At 46.0% G+C, this 22,315-nt stretch overlaps 1 protein-coding gene across 3 annotated transcripts in view; it reads right to left on the bottom strand.

Moving 5' to 3' along the window:
• TACC1 (transforming acidic coiled-coil containing protein 1) overlaps positions 1 to 22,315 on the bottom strand; it is a gene marked incomplete at its 5' end in the record, with an annotated part of 79,377 nt that overhangs the window by 15,265 nt on the left and 41,797 nt on the right. For 2 of the 3 annotated variants that reach the window (XM_080928808.1, XM_080928807.1), the window contains 4 exons: positions 1,167 to 1,219; positions 5,782 to 5,902; positions 8,120 to 8,180; positions 11,931 to 13,047. In XM_080928808.1, the coding sequence (XP_080784934.1) occupies positions 1,167 to 1,219; positions 5,782 to 5,902; positions 8,120 to 8,180; positions 11,931 to 13,047 (1,352 nt within the window). The remainder of the gene's footprint in view (positions 1 to 1,166; positions 1,220 to 5,781; positions 5,903 to 8,119; positions 8,181 to 11,930; positions 13,048 to 22,315) is intronic. The other variant, XM_080928806.1, reaches the window with a different exon arrangement.

Genomic DNA, 22,315 nt, shown 5'->3' with positions numbered 1-22,315 from the left:
CAGGAGGATCTCTGAGTTCAAGGTCAGCTTGTCTACACAGTGAACTCCAGGACAGTCAAGGTTGCACAAAGAAGTCCTGTCTCAAGTACAAATCAAACTGTCAAGGTTTCTGAAGACAAAGACTGAGGAACCATCATGGATTAAGGAAGAATAAGGGCCTGAGCTGGAGCTGGTACCAGAAAAGGGAGATTAGGTGAGCAACGCTGAAACATAACTAAGAACTACAGACAGCTCTCTAGGAGGATTCAACCTTGTTGGAAGTGGTATGTCTCTAGAGGAGGGCTTGAGACTTCAAGAGTCTCCTGACATCCTCAGTGAACTCTCTCGTTTCCAGCTTGTGAGCTCCAGCTACCCGCTGCTGCAGCTGGCGCTCCCTCCATCCTTGTGGACAGCATCACACCACTTCTGTTCCACTATCCCAGACTGGGACTGTACACCTCAAGTGAGCCCCTTTCCCTACAGGTTGCCCTGCTTGTGGTGTTTAATCCCAGTGACAGAAATGTAACTAAGATACTTGCTCTGAAATCTTAAGACAGTCTTGAACTTGGGCCATTCTTCCCAACTTAGCCTCCCAAGTACTGCTTACAAGGTGTGAGCCACCATTTCCAACTTTGATTTTAATAGCGCAGTTAACTCAACATACCCAAAATGTTATTTTATGAAGAGTTGATAATGAGAAGTTACCAGAACATTTAACTAAATATTCCCTTTCTGTGTACCAAGTTCTCAAAGGCTGGTTGCATTTCACATTATACAAGGCATCTATCTCAGGTAAGATTAACAGTTCAAGTTGGTAGTAGTCACACGGAGCTACTGGTTGCCGTAAAGAACATTAGTTACAAGCAGTAAGTTCTGTGGATGAAGAAACTGCATATAACACATACTCGCGTATGAGTAGGCATGTGTACCACAGTACACACGCAGAGGTCAGAAGACAATATGTGGAGTCCATGTGCTCCTTCCACCTTTATGAATTTGGGGAGCTCAACTCTGGTGGCCAGGTTCCAGCAGCTGGCACTCTGCCTGCTGAGCCAACTAGACAGCCATATACTTCTTTTTCTCCTCATCGCCTACTATTAGCTAGAATGCATTTATCAAATGACCATGGGCTCCCAAACACTCAAAGACACCCAGGCTACCCCAACCCTCCATGTTTGGGAACTCACATGCATGGTCAGCTCCTCTTTCTCCATCTTCGGGCATGTCTCTTTTTCCATGCCTGAAACACAGAAAGTCATTTTCATACTTAGCCCAAGGAGGGGGTCCATTTGTTTCTGGTGAAGATGAGGCAACTCCAGCGCAGGTCCAGATGCCCGGCATTCCCTTTTTTGAACTCTTGTTTGCCACTAAAAGTCCACAAGAAGGCAAGTTTGTAGAGAGCTGGCCTTGAGCTGTCCACCCACAGGCAGAAGGAATGGCCAGTCTGCCCTCTTGTGTCCACTGGAAGTTTAGCATGTGAGCTGTTACCCAACCTGGCTGATTTCAGAAAGCAGAAACCAATCCTCCTGCTAAGTCTAAGAACATTTAAATTCTACCTCAGGAAGACAACCTGACACTATAACTGTTATTCCCTTTTCACCATCGGCTTCCCTATCCCCTCCTTTTCTCTCTTTTTATGATAAGAAAAAGGGAGGAATGTTGGCATTAGGATAGCCCCTTCCCCCAGCAGAGGCTCCACCCACAGGTGACAGGAACCTAGCACATCAATTGCCATGGAAACAGCCAAAGCATTCCCAGAAGATATCAGTTCAGAATCCCACCTCCACCTAGGAGCAAGTGACATCACTACTCCTACAAAAGACCAAAACCCCTCCTCCTTTCTCTTTTTCCTCTTCTTTTCTCTTGACCTTGCCCCATCCTGTTCTATTAAACCTCTCCACGTGGAACTGTGTTTGTTTGGTGTGGTCTGTCCAGGCATGGGCTAAGAAATCTAATTAACAGCAATAACTAATGTAGCAAATAAAACAAGCTTGAAATCCAAGCCTGAAAACCAAGTTCCTTATTGACTTTACACCCTTCTAACTGGTTTCCTTGGGGGTGGAGCGCGACACAGCTGGAGATAACACTATGTATATTCCTAAAGAAACATTTTTTAAAAGCACATAAAAAGTAAAGCTAAACATCTCCTTGTTGCAATATTTAAGTACTACTTCAGTTGATATTCACTTAATACACTATGGAGTGTCATAACGATTTGTTTACATCTGTTTTACTTTAAACCACAGTCTGATGTAAGTCCTTCCTCTTCAGCTGTCTCAGGCATCAGATACAGCACAGAAGTGAACACAGTGGGAACTGAAGTGTGGCACAGAGAAGAGGCTGCAGGGAGTGACCCGATCAGGGATTGACTTTCTACCCGCTTTCCAGGGTTATCGGCAGGTCTCACAAATTAAACTGTTACTTACGAAGAGTCAAATCTTTAATGCTGTTTTCTGTCTAGCCCACAGTTCTAAACCTTCAGTGAGCAGAGTTTGAGAGCACACATGTGCTGGTCTTTCTTCCAGAGTGATGTAGGTTGCCCTGCGGTACGAGGCACTGGGTCAGGTTAGTCTCGGTTCTGGGCTAGCGTGTGAAGGATTTCACAGGTACTGGTCAATCACTGACCACAGCAGCCTAACACGGAAGCTGGTATGAGAGTATGAGCTCCTGCTGCAACAGGCCTGACCACGTTGGGGGTTTTGGAGGAATGTGGAAGACCATGGGACTTCAGCCTAGGAAACTGGGTGGACACTGTAAAGGGGGCTTAAAAGGCCATTCTACTTGGAGCTTGGGAAACAAATGTTGGGAGTAATGTGGACTCTACAGAGAGGCCCAGTTCACAGGCTTTAGAGGGAACACTATAGCCTCTGGCCTAGAGAGCATGCTTCTATCAGGTAGGCAAAGAACATGGCTGCTTCACCCCTGTAATAAAACTCTGTCTGAGGCCAAACTGATGTGTTCTGGACTAGTTTCAGTGATAGAGAAGATTTCAGGACAGCCTCATATTGATTATGCCCCATGGTCATTAGTGACTCCTCTTATGCAGATCGATGATAATAAGAGAAAAGTGAGGCAAAAAGGAATACAAAAGGAGTAGTCTGGGGAGAAAAAGGACACCAGGAAACTTAATGCTGCAGCCAAGGTTTATGCTAAAAGAGATATGGAGAAATGGAACAAGCCCCGCCCTTTACCCCCGAGACACTAGCCAGCTCAACTTGCAGCTTGTGAAAAGGCCTAAGGTGTTATCTGCTTCTGAAAGGCAACTACAGCCTAAATCAAAGCTTATGCTGATGTAATTCATTCAAGGCAGTGGCCAGGAGCCATTCCAAGCAAGCAGCAGAATTTGGCATCAACAACCACAGGGCTTTGGAATCATGAATACAGGAGTAAGGAGGTGGTGTGATCCTCCTGTGTGGATGGGGGGGGGGGGGGGAGTGTAAGGAAAGCCACTGGGGTCAGCTGTGTGGCAGAGCAATCTCTCTCTGCATGGAGGCCCTGAGAGGCCAGCTTGAGAAACTGTGAAAGTGAAGCCTGGGCTGAGGGGAGACCTCAAGATACTGCAGACGCCTCGGGCATGGCATATGTGCAGGAAAGAGCGGCAGACAGGGAGGGGAACCACTCAAGAAGTATGTTGCAAGGGAAGTGCCATCAGAAGCCTCTGGCATGGGACACAGAGCTACAGGCTGGAGGTTGCTATTTCTTGTGTCTTCCTCCCTTTTGGAATGGTACTGTATACTCTACACACTATATGTTGGAAGTATGTAATTTGTCTTTTGATTTCACAGTGAGTTACAATGAAGAAATTGCCTTGAGTCTCAGAAGATACTTGGACTTTAAACAGTCTTGAGACTGAAAGACTATAGGAACTTTTGAAGTTGGACTAGATGTATTTCTTCATGGCCTTTTGGGACAGGAGAGGAAGAGGAAGGTGAGTGAGAACCGTTTCTGTGGCTCATATACCTAAATACCTGGTTCCCAGCTGATGGAACTGTTTGGGAAGGGTTAGGAGGTGTGGCCTTGCTGGAGGAGGCATGTCACTGGGTTTTGACTTTCACTGAGGTTTCAGAAATCCAGTCATTCCTAGTCAGTTCCCTCTCCCAGCCTTTGTGTGGTTGTTGTCAACAAATAAACTCTCAGCTACTTTACCAGTGCTGAGCCTGCTGCCATGCTCCCCACTACAACATGATGGCCATGGCCTCAAACCCTCTGGAACCATGAGCCCCCAGATATGAAAGGAAAATGCTTTCTTTTGTAAGTTGTCTTGGTTGTGTTGTTTTGTCAGGGCAAAAGTAAAGTGGCTAAGACACTGGGTGACATGGGACCGAAGTCCCGGCACTTGGGAAGCACAGGCTGGAGGACTGCTACACATTTGAGACCAGTCTGATCTACATGAGTGTTCCATGTGGAAAGCCTTTTGGGGCTGCTTGCTTCTAGGCACTAGGTAGGAATCTGACATTAGGCCAGGACAAAAGAAGTAAGCTGGGGTGGGGGGGGGATCAAACTTTGGGCCAGAACTCAGGAAATAGGCCTGGATTTAAAACATTTACATTTGAGTTAATGCAAAACTCAGAGCAGGCTCAGCAGGCAGGTGTGGCATTCTTTCAGTCTTGGTCATCCTGATGAGCCCCTAGAAAGGTGGTTACAGGATTTTGTTACTGCCTTGCTTGTTCCTGGACCCAGAACTGATCTTATCCTTCTGTACGTACTTAAAGTGGTATAAAAGCAGATTGGAAAATAATAAACCCGCTGCAGCCTCAGCACTCTCTGGAATCATGTACTAATGTTGTCTAATTGGCCTTTTTCTTTTTAATCCTCACTCTTGCCCTGGAGAACCTGTTGACTGACTGAGCTGGCTTGGTCAGTTTGCCAACCAGAGCTATAAAGCTAGCCTCAATAAATTAATTAATTAGTTAATTAATAATAATAACAATAAATTAGTTTCAGTTAGTGTGTCCTAAAAAGAAAAGTCAAGACAAAACCATATCCTTTTCTTTAGAAGGCTCTTGTGCTATGAAAGACTTACTTTAATGAGGTCATGATGAGACATACCTACAAACACTCCACTGACAGAGGCAGGGGGATGCTGAACTCAGGGTTACCCTGGGCTATAGGGCAAATCAGACTCAATAAAACCAAGGGCTAGGGATATAGCTAGGTGTCAGAGTGCCTGTCTGGCACACACAAAAGCCCTGGGTTCAGATCCCAGCAGTGCAGAGACAGACAAACAAAAAGAACTTGATCATAAATTTGTGTTTTTTCTCTTGGCCTCACTTTTGCTGCACAGACATCAGCTATGAACCTTGTGAAAAATGGACAAAAACGCACTTTCTCCTCATCGGGTGACCTGATCAACGTACTGGGCAGTGCAGCTTCTCTGAAGGATGGGAGAAAGCAAGCGTAGGCAGAGCATTGAGGGTTGGGCCAACACAGTCAAGCACTACAACCGTCAAGGCTGGAAGCTAAACAATAAACATAGCAGTCCCAGAAGGCCACACGAAGGGCATTTTACAGGCCACGATACGTTAAGGTGGCCTGGACTGACATGAAATGGTAGATAATTCAATCAGCATCCCTGGACCCCTTCCCCGAACCTCCCTGTGTCCCTGCCTAGGACTGCGGTAAGCACTTCTGTATCTCCTGCCATGAACAAAGTACAGATCTGCATGGTGACTGTCCCTCTGGTGACTTGGGCCTTTCAGCATACCTGTGCTTCCCTACCTGTGCCTGAGGTGAAAACTCACGGCTTACTGTAGCGACGGGAACACTGAACATTCATGGTGCTCTGGGTCTTCCCCGGCTCACCTTTCACCTCAGCCCCCACTGACTTCTGACCACACGACGTGGACGCCAGTTTCTCCTCATCAGTGGCGTGGCCGTCCCTATTAGGAATGTCTGAGATCTGGGAGATCACGGCTCCTTCATCCTGGGAAACACGAGAGAGAAGAGATTGTCCCTCAGGAGGGCAGTCATGGCGCCCGGTGAGGTGACACTTTTGGAATGGAACTCGTATCCGTGACTCCATGAGGGTATTTCCACAAAACCAGGAGGAAGCTTCAGTCCTCCAAACAGTAAATGCTGTTGTTTCTAGAACTTCATTACTGTGGCTGGGCCTAAAATTCTAAAAGTTGAGCTTTTCTAACCTAAATGGGAAAGCAAGCACTTCGAAAGGTCAGAGATAAAAAGAGTTCCCAAGTTTCCTTAAGTATATTCCTCCTTAGTTCAAGTGCACAAGAAAATGACCAATTATCTTTCAGGGACCATATTGAAATAGTCATAAATGATTCTCATTAATAGCCAGCATTCTACTCTCAATACTGAACTTGCTGGTGTAACTTAGTTACTCTGGTGATATGGTAAGCCTGAGACCCACTTTAAAGCTGCACAAACACGCCCTTTAATAGTCATGAATTTACAGTATTTTCTTCCCCTGAATCTGTATTTCCACTCCATTTCTATCAAGAACTTATCCCATGGGGGTGTGGGTGGGTAACATCAAAATACAGGGTACATGGAGAAATTGTCAAGGACAGACAGAATGTTGTTTAAGTCTTTTTTTTCCCCCCTTAAGGTCTTTTCTCTGCTTAAAGAACTTCTTTCACTGTCTCTGGGTTCTTGTGCTGTCTGGTTATAGCATAACTACTAATGCATGCATTGTCCTTAAACTACTGTAAGATTTACGAGAATCACCAAAGATGGGGGATGGTAAGGTGACTCGGCAGGTGAGTGATGATGATGAGCCTCCAAGGATGATGCTCAGTTCCCAGTACTCATGGTTCAATGAGAGAATCTACCTCCTCCAAGTGGTTCCCTGACTTCTACACACATGCACATACACAAAATATGTGCAATTCAAATGCTTTTGAATATGGTCATGCACAAAAGCAGAGTTTATCTAACCAATTAATCTCTAAAGCTGTATAGTATAATAAAGTAAGGGCTTTTTATCTGTTTGGTTTTTTTTGTTTGTTTTTGAGACAGGGTCTACGAAGTAGCCCTGGCTGGCCTGAAACTCACAAATGTAAGACCTGGCTAGCCTCAAACTCATCACTATCTACCTGCCCCTGCCTCCAAGGTCCTGGCATTGAAGCCATGTGTCCCACACCTGGTTTTGTTGCTGTTTTTCATTTGTTTTGGAAAACTAAAAATAAATGTCTACCTGCTTTGGCAGAATTTGAGGAAAGCTTTTTCCCCATGTACTTGTAACAGTCAGAAAAGGAATTCCAATTGCAAATACCCCCTGCCCCTTTTAAAGCATCTTACATGAAGCTGTTGGCAGAGTGCACAAAATAAAGTAAACTCAACTTCATTGTGTGCTTCTATAACTGTGGTTACACTGAAATAAAGTCTAAAAGCATAAAAAGACTGCATCACAGTCAGACCTGTCTGCTCTGGTTTTAGGGGTTTTATTTGTCTCATAATCACTCCATATATTCATGTATGTGTATCATAAATCAGTAGGTGAAATAAGATTTAACTGTCTCCAAAGTGTCATTTAATTCCTGGATCCCATCTTTCTAGCTGTAACCAGTAGGAAGCAATTGGAACCATAATGAGATCTATCACTGATTATAAACAAGGAAAGGCGGCCTGCAAGTCCTGTCCTGAGCGCATCTCTCTACTCTCTGGACCCTTTCCGGGTCAATGCTCAGCCTCTCCTCGTCAGGCTTATTTTCAGGTTCTCCATTTTGTTGAAGGCAAAAAATCTGAAATCTACCTGAGCTTTAAAATAAAAATTAAACAAAGCATGCAGCTATCAGAGTCAACTGCTGAACCTACACTAACATTTCACACCATCTCTGGTGGGTGGGGGGGAGAATATACACTGTTTGTATAATTTTAATGATTTATTTTTATGTACACTGGAGTTTTGCTTGCATGCATGTCTGTGTGAGGGTGCTGATCCCCTGGAACTGGATTTACAGAGTTCTGAGCTGCCATGTGGGTGCTGGGGACCGAACCTGTGTTCTCTGCTAGAGCAGCCTGTGCTCTTAGCCCATAAGCCATCTCTCCAGTCCCCGAGTTATCTTTTCTTTCAGGGTCTTCCTGGACAGATTTAGAGCACTGAGAATCTAATAACAGGGTTCCTTAAGGAGTACCCAGAATGGGACAAAACCCATCCTGGCGAGCGGCACAGGCTTACCTGAGAACATGCATCCAAGTCAAGAGACTGAGTTTCGTATTTCTTCACCTTGCAGCCACTCCTAGAAATGAGAGGAACAGACAGGCAAGTTTGGAATCCTGATGACAACTGTCTGGGTATGAGATGGAACACAGCACGGGTGTGGGAGAGAAGCCAAAGCACGCAGCACCACATGATCATACACTTGCACCGGAGAGCCGTGGAGATGAAGCTTGCCCACAGCCAGGCTCATTCTCTGGCAAGACCACCCCATTCGGTTCTATAGATTGCCAGATACCAGAACTCTGAACCCCACGAATTTAGATACACGGCACAAAAAAAGAAAAAAAAGTTTCAGCGAATCTAAGCACCTCTAAGAACAGCCTCAGCAGCTAGCAACATTTGGTTATGATCTCGCTTGGTTTTGACGGTCACCAGAAAAATTACCACGCTGGACCAGATTCTTTGAAAATTCTTTATTGCACTAGAAACCACAGAAATCTCCAAAGACGGCTGCAGTCTAGACCTGCATGCTTACAGAAAGGAACTATGGCCAAGAGAAAGTATCAAGGGAAAAAAAGTAAACAAATTGTTACCATTCTTCAGTCCTAAGGTGGAAAAAGGAAAGTACCACGTACAATGCCCAGAACTGAAGAAAACTTGGCCATCTCTTATTTTTAGACCAGTACACAATTTGTGATCACAAGGATAGTACAGATTCTCTTATGTTTGAATGAACTGAAAATATTCAGAGGGGGAATAAAAAACCACACCATTCTGACCAACAAAAGAAGAAAAAGGCTATTTCCAATTTGTTTTCCTCTCATGGAAAAACAAAAGCAAAGATAAGTTATAAATTAGCAGAGTGTACAAGGTCACTAACTCATGGTCGTCCTTCCCTAATGTTATAAGTGTAACCGAACTTAAGTGTACTTGGTAAAATTTATTACCTGCTCTAAGACAGCAGCGTCATCCTACCAAAAACATTTTTAAAAAATCAAAATTTTAATAATTGTCAACATTAAGTAGCAAAGCGGTCCATCAAGTCACTGCCACATGACTGGGGCCAGGCCAGCTTTTGGTTCAAAATGCCACATGACACATGCTAAGTAAGCGTGCTTTTTGCACCCAAGGTGGAAAAAGCAATCTTTACTCCTTTGGTTACAGACGATTACAAGGCTAAGCTGACTAAGATGTGGCAAATAAAATGCAAAAAAATTATCAGAAGGTCAAACAGAAGCCAACATGCAGGGGGTGACAGTTGGGGAAGAGGCGGGAGACTGCCAACAGTCCCAGGGACAGACAGAACCTTCAACACAAGTACTTACAACAGAAAACAGAGAAATTTCACTTGCTCAGAGGTCCTGATGCATCAACAAAATTAGAGACAGACAGATGGAAGAGTCATGTGAAAACTACAACATTTATCTTTTGTCTAGCAGAGGTAAAGGTTGCATAGTTCTGGGTATCATGTGAGATACAAATTGAAACTATCTCACTCAAGCCCGGCATGGTGGTGGTGCACACCTGCACCTCCAACACTTGGCAGGCAGAGCCCTGGGAGTCCAAGGCCAGGCCCACCCACAAAGATAGTTCTGGGCCAGCCAGGGCTACAGGTCAGACCTTATTTCAAAACAGACAGACAGAATGCCAAAAAGAGAGAATACTTAAAAAAAAAAAAAAAAAAAAAAAAAAAAGATATTCATGAATGTTAGCCCTGGCCAATGAATGCTAGGTAACAAGAGATTTCCATGAAGGAGAGATTGATACGAGCACTGAGAAGGGTTTTATGTCTGCATTTATAGATTGAGAAGTAATCGCCCACACCTGTAACTGTGCAGCGTTTCACTAGTTTCACTACTGAGCACACCCAGCTAAAGGTCAAGGGCAGCGCCTGAACTGAAACACAGCTGAAAAGACACCCGGTGGACCCCGCCCCAGCGGCACTTAGGGAACTTACAGGGAGTCAGGCCCGGGGTAACATGGAGGGAAGTCAGCACTGCTAAGGCAGAAGGATCAAAAGCTGAAGGCTACCCTGAATTTTACACAGTGAGACTCTGCTTCAAAACAAGTTGAAATCAGTTCCATATCATTTGGTCTGCAGAACCCTCACCACACTGTACTGTCTCTATTTCAATTCATCTTTTTTATCATTCCCCAAAACTATCAATCTATCCACCTGGCTGTTAGCCCCGCTATGCCTCAATCTTCACAAAAGTGAAGAGGTTCTATGCTCCAAATCCCAATGATGCACAAGTGCTCCGGTGCTCTTTTCTTTCAAGAAAATAAGTTTGATCAGGTACAAAAAAAAAAAAAATGTAATTAAATCGTGTGATCTATTAAGTCAAAAAATTATCCCATTAGAAAAAATGGAACAGCAGAAAACACCACCAGATGATGATGATGGCAGGGCTCAAAGTGGGCATTTTGTAAATATGAGACACAGTCCGTTTCTCCTTCCTGAGCCCAGATCTAATCTTACAGAAAAGTACCACCTTCATAGCTTCAGCCTCTGCTTGGCAGGCGACTAAGGGATGAAGAACTGGGGCAGAAACGTGACTAGAATGTCCCCCAGCACTGTCCAGATATAGCTATGGAGCCATAGAAGTCAAGGGAGGACTGTCTAGAACAATCAAGTAGCAGCTTTCAGAGCCCACTCAACCGCTCACATGCAATCCCAGAGCAGAACGGATGGAAATGCTCCTGTCACGTTATCCACAATAAGCATGCTGGTGACACGCTGGAGAACTCATTACTGTATGGCTTGACTTTACTGGTCTCCAAACTAGTATTTCTACTCTTTGAACCCCTGGATATTTCCTCTGGGGCTGGAGAGACGGCCCAGCACTTCAGAGCACTGGCTGCTTTTCCAGGGGACCCAGGTTGGGTTCCACATGGAGATTAATAATGGTCTGTAATTCCAGTTCCCAGAGGATCTGATGCCCCCTTCTACCCTCTGAGGTGCCCGGTATGAAGGTGGTGCATAGGCATGCATGGAGGTAAAAACACCCAGATTTCTCTAGCCAATCTAACGACAACCACAAATGCACTTCCTTTTAGCATTTTAACCTTTGTGTCGCTGACCACTGTGTATCCAATATTTCCCAAGATGTCACAGGGTTATAAACAGGTATACTACCTTTTATACTCATCTTGGGATTTCTGATAATTTAATCTTGGACCACAATTTAAAACCTGACATGAGATACGGCCAGAGGGATTACTCTGGGAACCCCTAACCTAAACAAGAGCTCACTCAGGTTTCCCAGGAGCAGCTGGGGTAGACAGAACACACAACACATTTACCCGGATTTAACTGGCCATTAAGAAACTCTCGATTCTCATCACAGACATTTGCCAATGAACTAGAAACACACAAGGAAGCAAGAGTTTGCATCACCAACAACACGAACCACAACTTTCTGTTCTACAAGTTGGGCCATTCTCAACGTGGTTGATCCTACACAGGTAATTCCGGAACGCAGAGACAGTAGCCAGCACCGGGGGCCGAATCCACTCTGTATACAACGAGATTCATGACAGGGGTTTCTGAAAACCTCGAATCTCTACTCGGTTTATTTTAAACTTTTTTTTTTTTTTTTAAGTACCTCGAGTAGGGGGAGACGACCTAAGGCTTCAGAAATTAGGCAGAAATCAACTGATTTCTGATGCTTCCAAATGGACAGAAGAATTAGGCAGCGGAGCAGAGGCGTAAAATGGCCCACTGTGTCTCAAATATTCATGAGTGTAATTCACAGACACCAAAGGTAGCTGCCTAGTTCCCAGAGAACAATCCAGAGCACACACCCAGCCCCCGCTGTCACTCACGTACGTTATTAAACGCGACTTTGCCTTCTTGGGTGAGTCTAAGATTTCATTAACATGATTACCAGGGGCAGAGCAAAGGCTGCTGCTTGTCAAAGCTGTACTTGGCTTACAGGGATCTACGGATTCGTCAATGTTAAAGTTATCTGGGTCAAAGCGGTAAGAGCCTCGAGAGGAGGGGGGCGGGGAGTTCTGCAGAATGGGGCAGCTCTCGAAGGAATTGCAATTAGGGTGACCCCATTTACTGGAATCTAGCTTGGAAGATGTTTGGGCAAGAGAGGCATCTTGAACTGTTAGGTCTTCAGGCTGCTCAGCACCTACTGGCTTACTGATACCATCTTTTCGTATATTGGGTGCCAGTTTGTTACTGGGTTTTCTGCTGGGTTGTTCCGGAAGGGCACTCCTGGTCTCAACTTTCTCCCCATCTTCTGGAAAGTCACCCTCAAGTCTGAGCGGGGAGTCCTTGAACCCCTCCTGCAGCTCAGCCCCTGCATCACAGGTGCCATTCCTGAGAACGCTAGCAGCTTCTTTAAGGTGAAGGGGAGATTTGTGGGCCCTCGAGCCTCTCTGCACACTAGGATTCACATTCTCATCCAACTGATCAGGAATCCACGGGGAGGAAGCCTTAGGGAGAGGTGAACCCTCCATCAACATTTCCGGTTCAGAGGTGTCCCCAGCTGTCTTCTTCCTCAGGGAGACAGGTTTGGGCTTTCTTAGCCTGCTTCTGCTGGCCACAGGCTCTGGACAGGGGCTTCCAGTCTTCAGACTGGCTCCTGTAAAAGCTTCCAATGAAACCCCCATGCCTCCGTCCATCGCTGGCTTGTCCTGAGTAGCTTCTGGTGTGGTGGAAGGCAAGGCCTTGCCTGGGAGCCCAGGGACACAGCCCTGGGCAGCTGTTGTTCCAAGAGCGGCAGGGTCATCAGTGCAAGTCCTGGTTTCTATGGAAAAAGGCCTCACTACTGAGATCTTGCTAACATCATGTTCCGCCTTCCCTTTGACATCCTTGACTGAGAGAGAATTGATAGTCGCCTGTGGCGTTTCATTTTCTGAAGATCTAGAACATGCATCGGGTGAACATGTTTCAATTACTTCTGCTACCAACTGTTCATCGGCTTCTCGGGAGTCTAAAAAAAAAGAAGAAAACTCTATTAAAGAATTCTTTCCCCCTTTGGTAGGGAATATGTACTGTGTGTGACTTTAGCTCAACAAGCAGACACATCTTTCTTCTCCCCTTAGCTAGCCGTGAGGGTCTAAAGAGCTCCGCGCCCTAGCGTGATTCGTCCTTGCTAGTCCAGTGACTCAGTACTGAGCAAAGGCAAAGGAAATCAATGCTCTGCTGCAAGCTGTCCTGCATGACGCTCGCACCGTGTGGACCCCACTTGCTGCAGCTTGGCGCAAGGCTGCTTACAGACACCAAACTGGTTTCCAGGCCAGATATCAGAAAGTCTCAATTAGCAGAACTGAATCTGGGAAAGTTAAGGTCACAGCTTCTGTGACCCCCGTTCCCACTGGGTTGCCTTACTCAGCCCTGATATGAGGGGTATGTGCCTGGTCTTAGGGCAATGTGTTACACTTCCAAGTATGTCTGTGTAAAGGAATCAGATCCCCTGGAAATGTAGTTATAGACAGTTGTGAGCCACCATGTGGGTGCTGGGAATCGAACCCAGGTCCCCTGAAAGAGCAGCCAGTGTTCTTAACCACTGAACCTTCTCTCCAGCCCCTGGTAGAGTTTTCACAAGTGTGGGATGTTAGGGCTGCAGTTCATCCAGAGAATACCTATTTATAAGTCGCAAGGCTCTGGGTTCAACCTGCAGCGTGAGGAATGGAAGAAAAGGAGACGGAGAAAGGAAAGTGGGTTTTGCTGTTTTCAGTCATGAGGTTGTAAAGCTGTGCTGGCTGCCATTCCCAGACCCTTGCTCTGCCCATTCCCTGGCTGCCCGGCCCTAACACCCTTCGTAACCCTGGGGAAAGCTGTGGTTTAGGCTGACAGCAAAACAGCCAGGAGCTGACTGGCCTTTCTCCTTCAGTCCCTGACTTCTGGAGCTCTTTTTGTTTGCTACCAACCACCTTCACTATCGACCCCTCTCAGAAGTCACCTGACTTTGCAGCTTGTTGCATCCCCATCTCCTTACTCCTGCTGGCCTTGCTCACCCATGGAAATGGACCAGAGAGTTTGGTGTGAGACTGCTGACCCCTGAATGCCGGCTTCTGCTGTTACCCACGCGCAGACTAGTCATGTTGGTTAGGAACTGAAACTCTTAAGCAATGTCTGGATGTCACACAGAAGCTGTATCGTGAAATCTGTCCTCCTGCCGCAGGGAAGGAGAAGAGCAATACGAAGCATCCTCACCCAGCCCCCACCTCCAGCCGGCAGAGAGCTAGCAGAATCCAGTCAAGGAGCACCCCCCTCCTCATTTCTTGGTCTGCTCGAGGCAGGTGCCAAGTCAATAAACTTGTACATTCCTTTATCGAGGCACTGTGGGACCCACTTCAATATCAACACCAGCAAAAAGTCCTAACTAGCTACTCAAAGTATTAAGTTTCAATTAAGCTAGCTTGAGACACCGTATGAATTATTTAAAAACAAAACAAAACAAAACCAACAAACACTAAAAAATTACTAGCCAGGCATGGCAGTGCACACCTTTAAGGCTGGCCTGGTCTACAGAGTGAGTTCCAAGACAGCCAGGGCTACACAGGGAAACCCTGTTTCTGAACAAAAAAGAAAAGAAAAAAAAGACCCTCTCAACTTGAAAAAGAGTGCAGAGTGGATTTTTATTTGCTCTTGTACCCCCAGTTGGCAAGTGTCCCAATCCCAACTGCCCAGCTTACCTACCTACCTCTGCCCTAGAACAGAAACTTCAAGGCGAGCATCACACTACCACGAATGGCAGAAACAGACTTAGCCAGAGACTCAGCCTGATTTCTCCTCTTCACGCTCGCACACTGATCAACCGCACCTGCCTCTCCATCACTGGACAACCCTGCTTCGCTTGCAGGGCAGAAGGCTCCTCCCAGAAGCCAGTCCGGTAAGCAGCAGTGAATGTGGCTCTGATGAGCTCAGATGGGAGAAATCAATTCAAAGCAAGCACAGAGGAAATCCAAACCCAAGCTGCTGGCCAGTCCTGCCCGGCTGCAGCTAACACTTCAAGCTGAAGGACTGCCAATGCCCTGCTTTGCCGCACTAGATGCTTTGGACGCTCGCTCAACATAGAGACTGCCGTGGGTGTCCTCCTCTCCTTCCTTACGGTGTTCTGGAGGAGGCAGGGACAGAATGCTAGAGTATTAAGGACTGAGATAACTAGAGTCTAGATCCTAGGCTAAGCATGTTCTCAGTTAAAGTACAAGTTTATACGAAGCCTTTTATAAACCTTAGAAAAAAGCAGATTTCGTCACATAAAGTTGTTTTCTTCAATTTAAAAAATGGATGTATGTATTATGTAAAAATTGTGCTATGTTATTGTATATGTACGCATGTGCATGATGTGTGGGCATGTGTGCTATACACCTCGTGTGGGAATCTGAGGATAACTTTGTGGAATAAACGTTCTCCTTCCACTTTTTACAGTGTGTGTGTGTGTGTGTGTGTGTGTGCGCGCACACACACACACACACCTTACAACCTGCATATGTAGTCAGAACACAATCAAAGGGAGTGGGGGTTCTCATTCCCTGGTCCTAGGGACTGAACTCAAGTTATCAGGGTTGGCAAAAAAACCAAAAAACAAAAAAAAAAAACTAAACTCAGCTACTGAGCTGTCTCTCCTGACTGTTTTTGCAGCAAGGTTTCCCTCTGTAGCCCAGGATGGCCTCTAGCTTAGGGCCTTCCTCCTGCAACCACGTCACAGAACTTACAGATATGAGCCACCAGATCAGCTTCACAGAGTATTTTTGGTAACTCAGAGGAATGTAGAGAAAATTAAACAGAGAGAACCTACTTTGTTGTTGCTCTTAAAATTTATAACCTCATTTAAGGAAAGGTAATGGGCTGGGGAGTTGGGCCAGGAGGTCACATGCTTGTCACACAAGCACAAAGATCTGAGTTCATATCTCCTCACCCAGGCAAAAACCAGGGTGGGAGATAACTTCTGCAGCCCCAGCCCTGGTGGGGAGGGAGGGGCTGGACTCCTCCGCTGAACCAGTGAGCTTCAGGTTCTGTCAGAGGCCTTGTCTCACAAGAGAAGGTAAACCCGAAAAGATCCCTGTCAACCGCCAGCCTCCACACACAAATGCACACTTGTACACTAACAAGCCCACATACATACGAAGAAGGGCAAGCAGTCGGCACACGGCACACGTGTGCACCAGGGCTCCAGGACCCATCACAAACTGTGACCGAGCTCACATCTGAGCTTTGCGGAGAAATGCTGCCTGCAGGCTCCTTTCCGATCCGCACATCTGAACACAGTGCTGCCTCCTCTCCTTTGCCTCAGATAAATGACCCCTTTCTTCTGTTTCTAAATATGTAATATTACCCCGAGAAAAACAAGCCTGCTGTACCTCAGGCATACACGCTGGCTCTGACTGACCTTAACATTCACAAGCAAAAAATCTCATGCCCAGTGGCTACAGAATGGGGACAGGCAACCACAATTAAAAGTCAGGAACATACAACATTACTGGCTCCTTGTGATGGTTTAATATGTTTGGCCCAGGGAATGGCAATATTAAGAGGTGTGGCCTTGTTGGAGGAGTGTGTCACTGTGGACATGGGTTTTAAGACCCTCATCCTAGCTCCCTGGAAGCCAGTCTTGTTTGCTTCCAAACAAGATGTAGAACTCTCAACTCCTCCAGCACCATACCTGCCTGGATGCTGCCATGCTCCCACTTTGATAATGGACTAAACCTCTGAACCTGTAAGCCAGCCCCAATTAAATTTCCTTATAAGAGTTGCCTTGGTCATGGTGTCTGTTCACAGCAGTAAACCCTAAAGCACTCCCTTTCCCTACTATCTCCCTCATAGCATCTGCTAGGGTAGACAAAAGGACTGATGTCTGGGGAGTCTCATGGTCAATGTGAACATCATCACATTTTTTTTAAATTATAAATGAGGCAATTTATTAGCCCAACATCCTTTGTTCTAATGCTTCTTGTTGGCAGATGCCACCTGTCCAGCGATCCTGTCCAGATCTCTCTGTCCCTGAGGTGTTAGCTTGCGGCCCCAGCTCGTGTGTAGAATCAGTTCTCGTCATATGGGGCAAGCTCTCTATGCTTGGCCAACTTGACTGTGTCCACCCATTCAGGGACTTTCAGCTTCCCAGACATTTTGAGAAAGGCTGCCAGAGCTCTGACGAACTCCTGCTGGCTTAACATCTTTTACAGTAACTCTGGGTATCATACAGCCTCCGAACTGCCAGTCAGGGGAAAGGGTGGATCATCACATTTGAAAGGGTTATTGGATCCTAAAATTTGTAGCCAAGCCAGGCCCTGGGGAACAGAGACCAGCAACTTGTGAACCCTTTCAACTAACTGAAGGCACTGTAAGGTTAGGACTGTTCAGCTAGTTGATGCTGGCAAATCAGGGCCCTGCTGTGGAGAAGGCCTCACACCCTGGAAGCTCTTGCTTGTACTCAGGTATTGTGGGAAAAAGCAAGCTCTCTAGTAACAGGAAGAAGGTACTATTTCCACATTCTAGAAGCAGCAGCAGCCTCCTGACTGTCAGGGTAGTGTTATCTTCACAAGGAAAACCTGGTCAGTTCCCAGACTCCATGGATCTCCCATGGACAGGTTCTCCAATTAAAAACAAAACAAAACAAAACAACAACAAAAAAACAAAAAAAGCGAAGAACACAGGTACCTTACCCACAGTGCTCTTCACCTCTCAGTAACAGTGATCGACCACAGGTCAACAATTAAAATCCCAATGCGCAGCCTATTGAGGCGGCACTGGCTTGCAATCCCAGCGCTTATAAAGGCAGAGGATTCAAGGCCAGACAAGCTACAAACATGAGACCGGGGTTCAAAAAACAAAAACAAAACAAAGAGACAAGCACCCACCCACACACACACACACAAGCACATACACACAATGGTTAAAATAATTAATGACATGGTGTAATATTTTCTATTTGCTGTTGAAGAAACCATTTTCTACACAACAGAGGCCACCACTTTGGGCTTTCTTTAAAAACGAGCTACTCTCAAGTCTTTTACTGTAAAGTAATTTCTATGCATTAAACTGTAGGTAAGAATTAAATTATTCCCAATTATAGAGCTGCTGCTATGGTCTGGATGAGTCCCCCATGGGCTCATGTGTTGGAACATCCCACCCAGTAGGTGGCGCTGCCTCAGATGTAGAATCTTGAGGAGGTGAAGCCTTGCTCAGAGAAGTGGGGGATGGAGAAAGCTGAGGCTTTTACAGCCCCACCCACCCTGTTGCCCTAGGGTGCAATGAGACCCACCACAGGCCTTCTAGGCATCACAGACTATTTTCCCCAGGAACTGGGCACCAAATAAGTCCTTCCACCTGACAGTTGCTTCTGTCAAAGTGTTTTAATAAAGATAAAGAACACCTGCCCTCTGCTTGTCCTCAAAAGGTTCATTCCAAAGCTCCAACTGACTCCTGACATCACTGCAAATATCTAGCCCTATATATGGGTGATGTCTTCTCTGCATAGGTAATTATGGTAAAGTGTAAGTATTAGAAAGTCTAATTTGCAAGTCAAGCATACTAAGAAAACATCCAGTAAGCTAGCCATAAATATTCATGGATTCCGCATCTGTGGATTTGATCAACTACAGAACGAAAAATATTCGGGAAAAAAATTACAACTATATTAAACACATACAGACTTCTTGTCTTGAAATGACCTTTAGTATCATGAGTAGTCGAGAGGGGGTTTTCAGGCACATGGGAGGAAGTGCATGAGACGGGCATCCCATACCATTTTATATAAAGGAATGAAAACCTATGGTATTGGAACTGAGGGACAACCCTTCTTAATAAAAGTTATATGATCTCTCTAGCCATCCCAACTAACAGGCTATTTTGTGCTGTCATGGTTCTTGTATCGAAGAACCATGAGGCAGACCACAAGCAGCCTTTTTTTCTCTACAGTAACCCCAAACCCCAGGGTAGTGGTGGTTTGAATATGAATGCCCCCTTCCCAGCCCATACTTTGAATGCTTGGTCCCCAGTTAGTGGAACTGTTTGAGAAGGATTAGAAGGTGTGGCCTTATTGGAGAAAATGTGTCACTGGGGGTGAGCTTTGACCCAGTTAGCTCTCCCCACCCCCTGCATCATAGACAAGCAGCTCTGAAGCCATCATCATGAATCTCTTCATTCCTGGGATGAGTCTGAATACCCAAACAAGATCATAAGCCAAAGAAGGGGTTCCTTCCACAGCAGAGGCTCAATGCTGAGGCTCAGAGCCAAGGACATTCCCATCTGTTAGAGCTGCTGACAGCAGGTTTCCAAGACTCGGAATAGAAGCTGAGTGTGGTGGTGCATGTCTTTAATCCTAGCACTCGGGGCAGAGGCAGGTGGATCTCTATGAGTTTAAGTCCAGCTTGATCTACAAAAAGGATTCCTAGTAGCCAGGGGTACACACACAACAACAACAACAAAAGAGTCAACATAGAATTACAGGGTCGATGCCTAGAAACAACCCACAGTACCATGCTTCTAGGCACTCAGAGGAATCCAAGTGAGCATAACCAGCTATCTCCACTAGGAGTCTACCTCACGGCTCTCTCTGTCCTTTACTGAGGCAATCCCACAACTTCCCAACAGCCTGGCTAACTGCAATACATGTCACTGGAAATTTCTGACAGCTAACTAAGGACAAGACCCTAGATTTCTGGCCAAATTGTGCTGTAAGATCTTGAGGCCTAGACAAGAACATGCTACAACCTGAGGGGCCAACACCAGCATCAGCATTTTACAAATTCAAAGGACTGACTACAGGACACAGGACATAGAAAAGCAAAGCAGTACTCTATTACTAGTTCAAAGTGTAAACTCAAATTACTTGGCTGGGCACGGTGGCACACGCCTTTGATCCCAGAACTCAGGAGGCAGTGGGAGAAAGATTTCTAGGAGTTTAAGAGCAGCATGCACTTTTTAAAAAATTCCTGTACATGTGTATTCACATGCTCGAGTGTGTGTATCTACAGAGGACAGCCTTGGACACACCCCTCAGAAATGCCAACCCTCTTCTCTCACTGGCCTCGAGCTCACTGGCAGGCTAAACTGACCATAGAGGTAGCCTGCAGTCTCTGAACCCCATCTCTGAAGCGCACACCACTATGCACTGTCTCGTCCGGGACTCGAACCCAGATCTTCATACTTTCAATGCAAGCGCTTCCTGACAGCGCTGCACTCAGAGCACACGAGACAAAATGGCTCCTGTCCTGCAGGAAACAGGACTGTACACAGATTCGACGCTCAGAAAGCGTTCTGAGTAATCTCTCGTGTGTCACTTGCAGAGACCCACACTTGAGGTGGCAGATCACACTGCCACTTTTGGATTAGAAATCCTTCTGGAGGAAGCCCACATGTGCCAGAAAAGTTCTATTTACAGACAAGTGAGGAACATGACATCACCGCTTCCTTCTCCGACAGGAATAACCGGCATATGAAACAGCCTAGGGATGCTGCCGAGCCCCAGAGGCTTTTCTTCTTCTTGTTTTGGTTTTGGGGGACTTTGGGCTTTATTTGCTTTCTGGGAACAGGGTCTTAACTATACAGCTTACACTGGCATCGAATTCACAATCTTCCTGCCTTTGCCTAACTTTGGGTATGGCTTTTAATTCTGTTTGCTAATGTTGATTGGAGTCTAATAAAGCTGTATCAGTAAACATTCAGACATAAGGGTAAAGAGAGAGAGGGGTACAGAATTAAGATGCAGGGCAGGGTATGGGCTTTTATTAAAAAAGGAACAGACTGTGAACACAAGAGGTGCTGAAGTCAGGTTCACTCTGGATTCTGGCTTCATGTCTTCACACCCGCACTCCCGCATCTCCTGCCTTCGGTACTGAAACTTCTGGAGAAACCAAGCAGTGTGGCTCACGTGAATAAGCCAACACTCAGAGAACAAGTGAAGTGGGAGGCACTGCATGATCTGAAGCCAGCCTAGGCTACGGTGTAGGAGAGATGGCTCAGTGGTTAAAAGCAGTGGCTGGCTCTTCCTGAGGACCTGAGATTCAATTCCAAGCAACCACATAGCAGCTCACAACTGTCTGTAATTCCGTTTGTAATGCCAAGATCCAAGACTCTCACCCAGACATACAGGCCAGCAAAACACCAATGCACAACACATAAAGATAAAGAAGTTAAAAGAAAACAAAAGAAAAACCAAACTCTGAGACTGTGTTTGTTTGTCTGCTGTTGCTCAGAAAGGGATTATTTAAGTTTATAGTTCACTGTGGACAAACTCAAGGCACAGTGAGTGAACTCCTTCCACACTAATCATTAATCAAGGAAATGCCCCACAGGCTTATCCACAGGCTGGTCTGACAGGGCATTCTCTCAGCTGACAGACAGCCCCTCTTCCCAGATAGCTGGGTTGTGTCAAGCTGAGGAAAAACCTAACCAGCACCAACTAATTTCTCCAATTAGAGGAGATCCACAGGGGCCTTCTCACTCCGACTCCCTGGAACCCACCAATCTGAGAACCCAGTGCTCCAGCACAGTTAACGGTCAGGGCCCACTGCATGGCTGGCTATCTTTTTCATGCACATTCATGAAGTAAGCAGTGAGGTCGCTCTGCTCCACACTGACAGCTATTTCAGGACTAACAGTCTATCTCAAGGCCCTTTCCTCCAGGAGGCCCCGCAGCGCCCCACTCTATCTACACTGGCCTCCCCTCCTGCCCCTTCTCTCCCATGCAGAAGTCCAGGGTGTCAGGAGGAAAACCGACTCTAGCAGGCTGCACCCCTTTCTGCTCAACTGGTCTAACCTGAGGAGAATGGCAATGAGGAACACATTAGCATTTCTGACAAGTGTCCAAAACTGGAAAGGGTCTTTTTTTTTTTAAACCTCCGACTACATGTCTGAGTTTCTAGCTCCTTTGGTTTCCCTGAAGTTGCAAGCTAGTTTATGTATGTTCTCAATGAACATTCCCTCTCCCAAGATAACTGTGGCACTGTGTCCAAAAAAAAAAGCAACAAACAAAAATCAGCACAAAAGCCAAGGCCAGGGTCCTCACATGGAGACTGAGAAGCAATATTTGTCCAGGGACAGAATGACTAACTAACTAACCATACATGAAGACCTGCCTTTTCCAGGGGGAGCCCACAGTCCCTTGACAACCCGACTGCCGCAGGCCACCCGGAAGCATGGACACCCATAAGTCAGGGCAGAATGTCTCCTTAGAGCCATTACACTACTAGACTGTCTTACCATCCAGGGTAGAACACCAACACTAACTCACCCACCCACAAGAGAACACA

Source organism: Micromys minutus, assembly GCF_963924665.1.
Source record: "Micromys minutus genome assembly, chromosome: 14".
Taxonomy (NCBI): Eukaryota; Metazoa; Chordata; class Mammalia; order Rodentia; family Muridae; genus Micromys; species Micromys minutus.
Note: the sequence above shows the minus strand (reverse complement) of the source record. Positions and strands in the feature narration are given on the sequence as shown.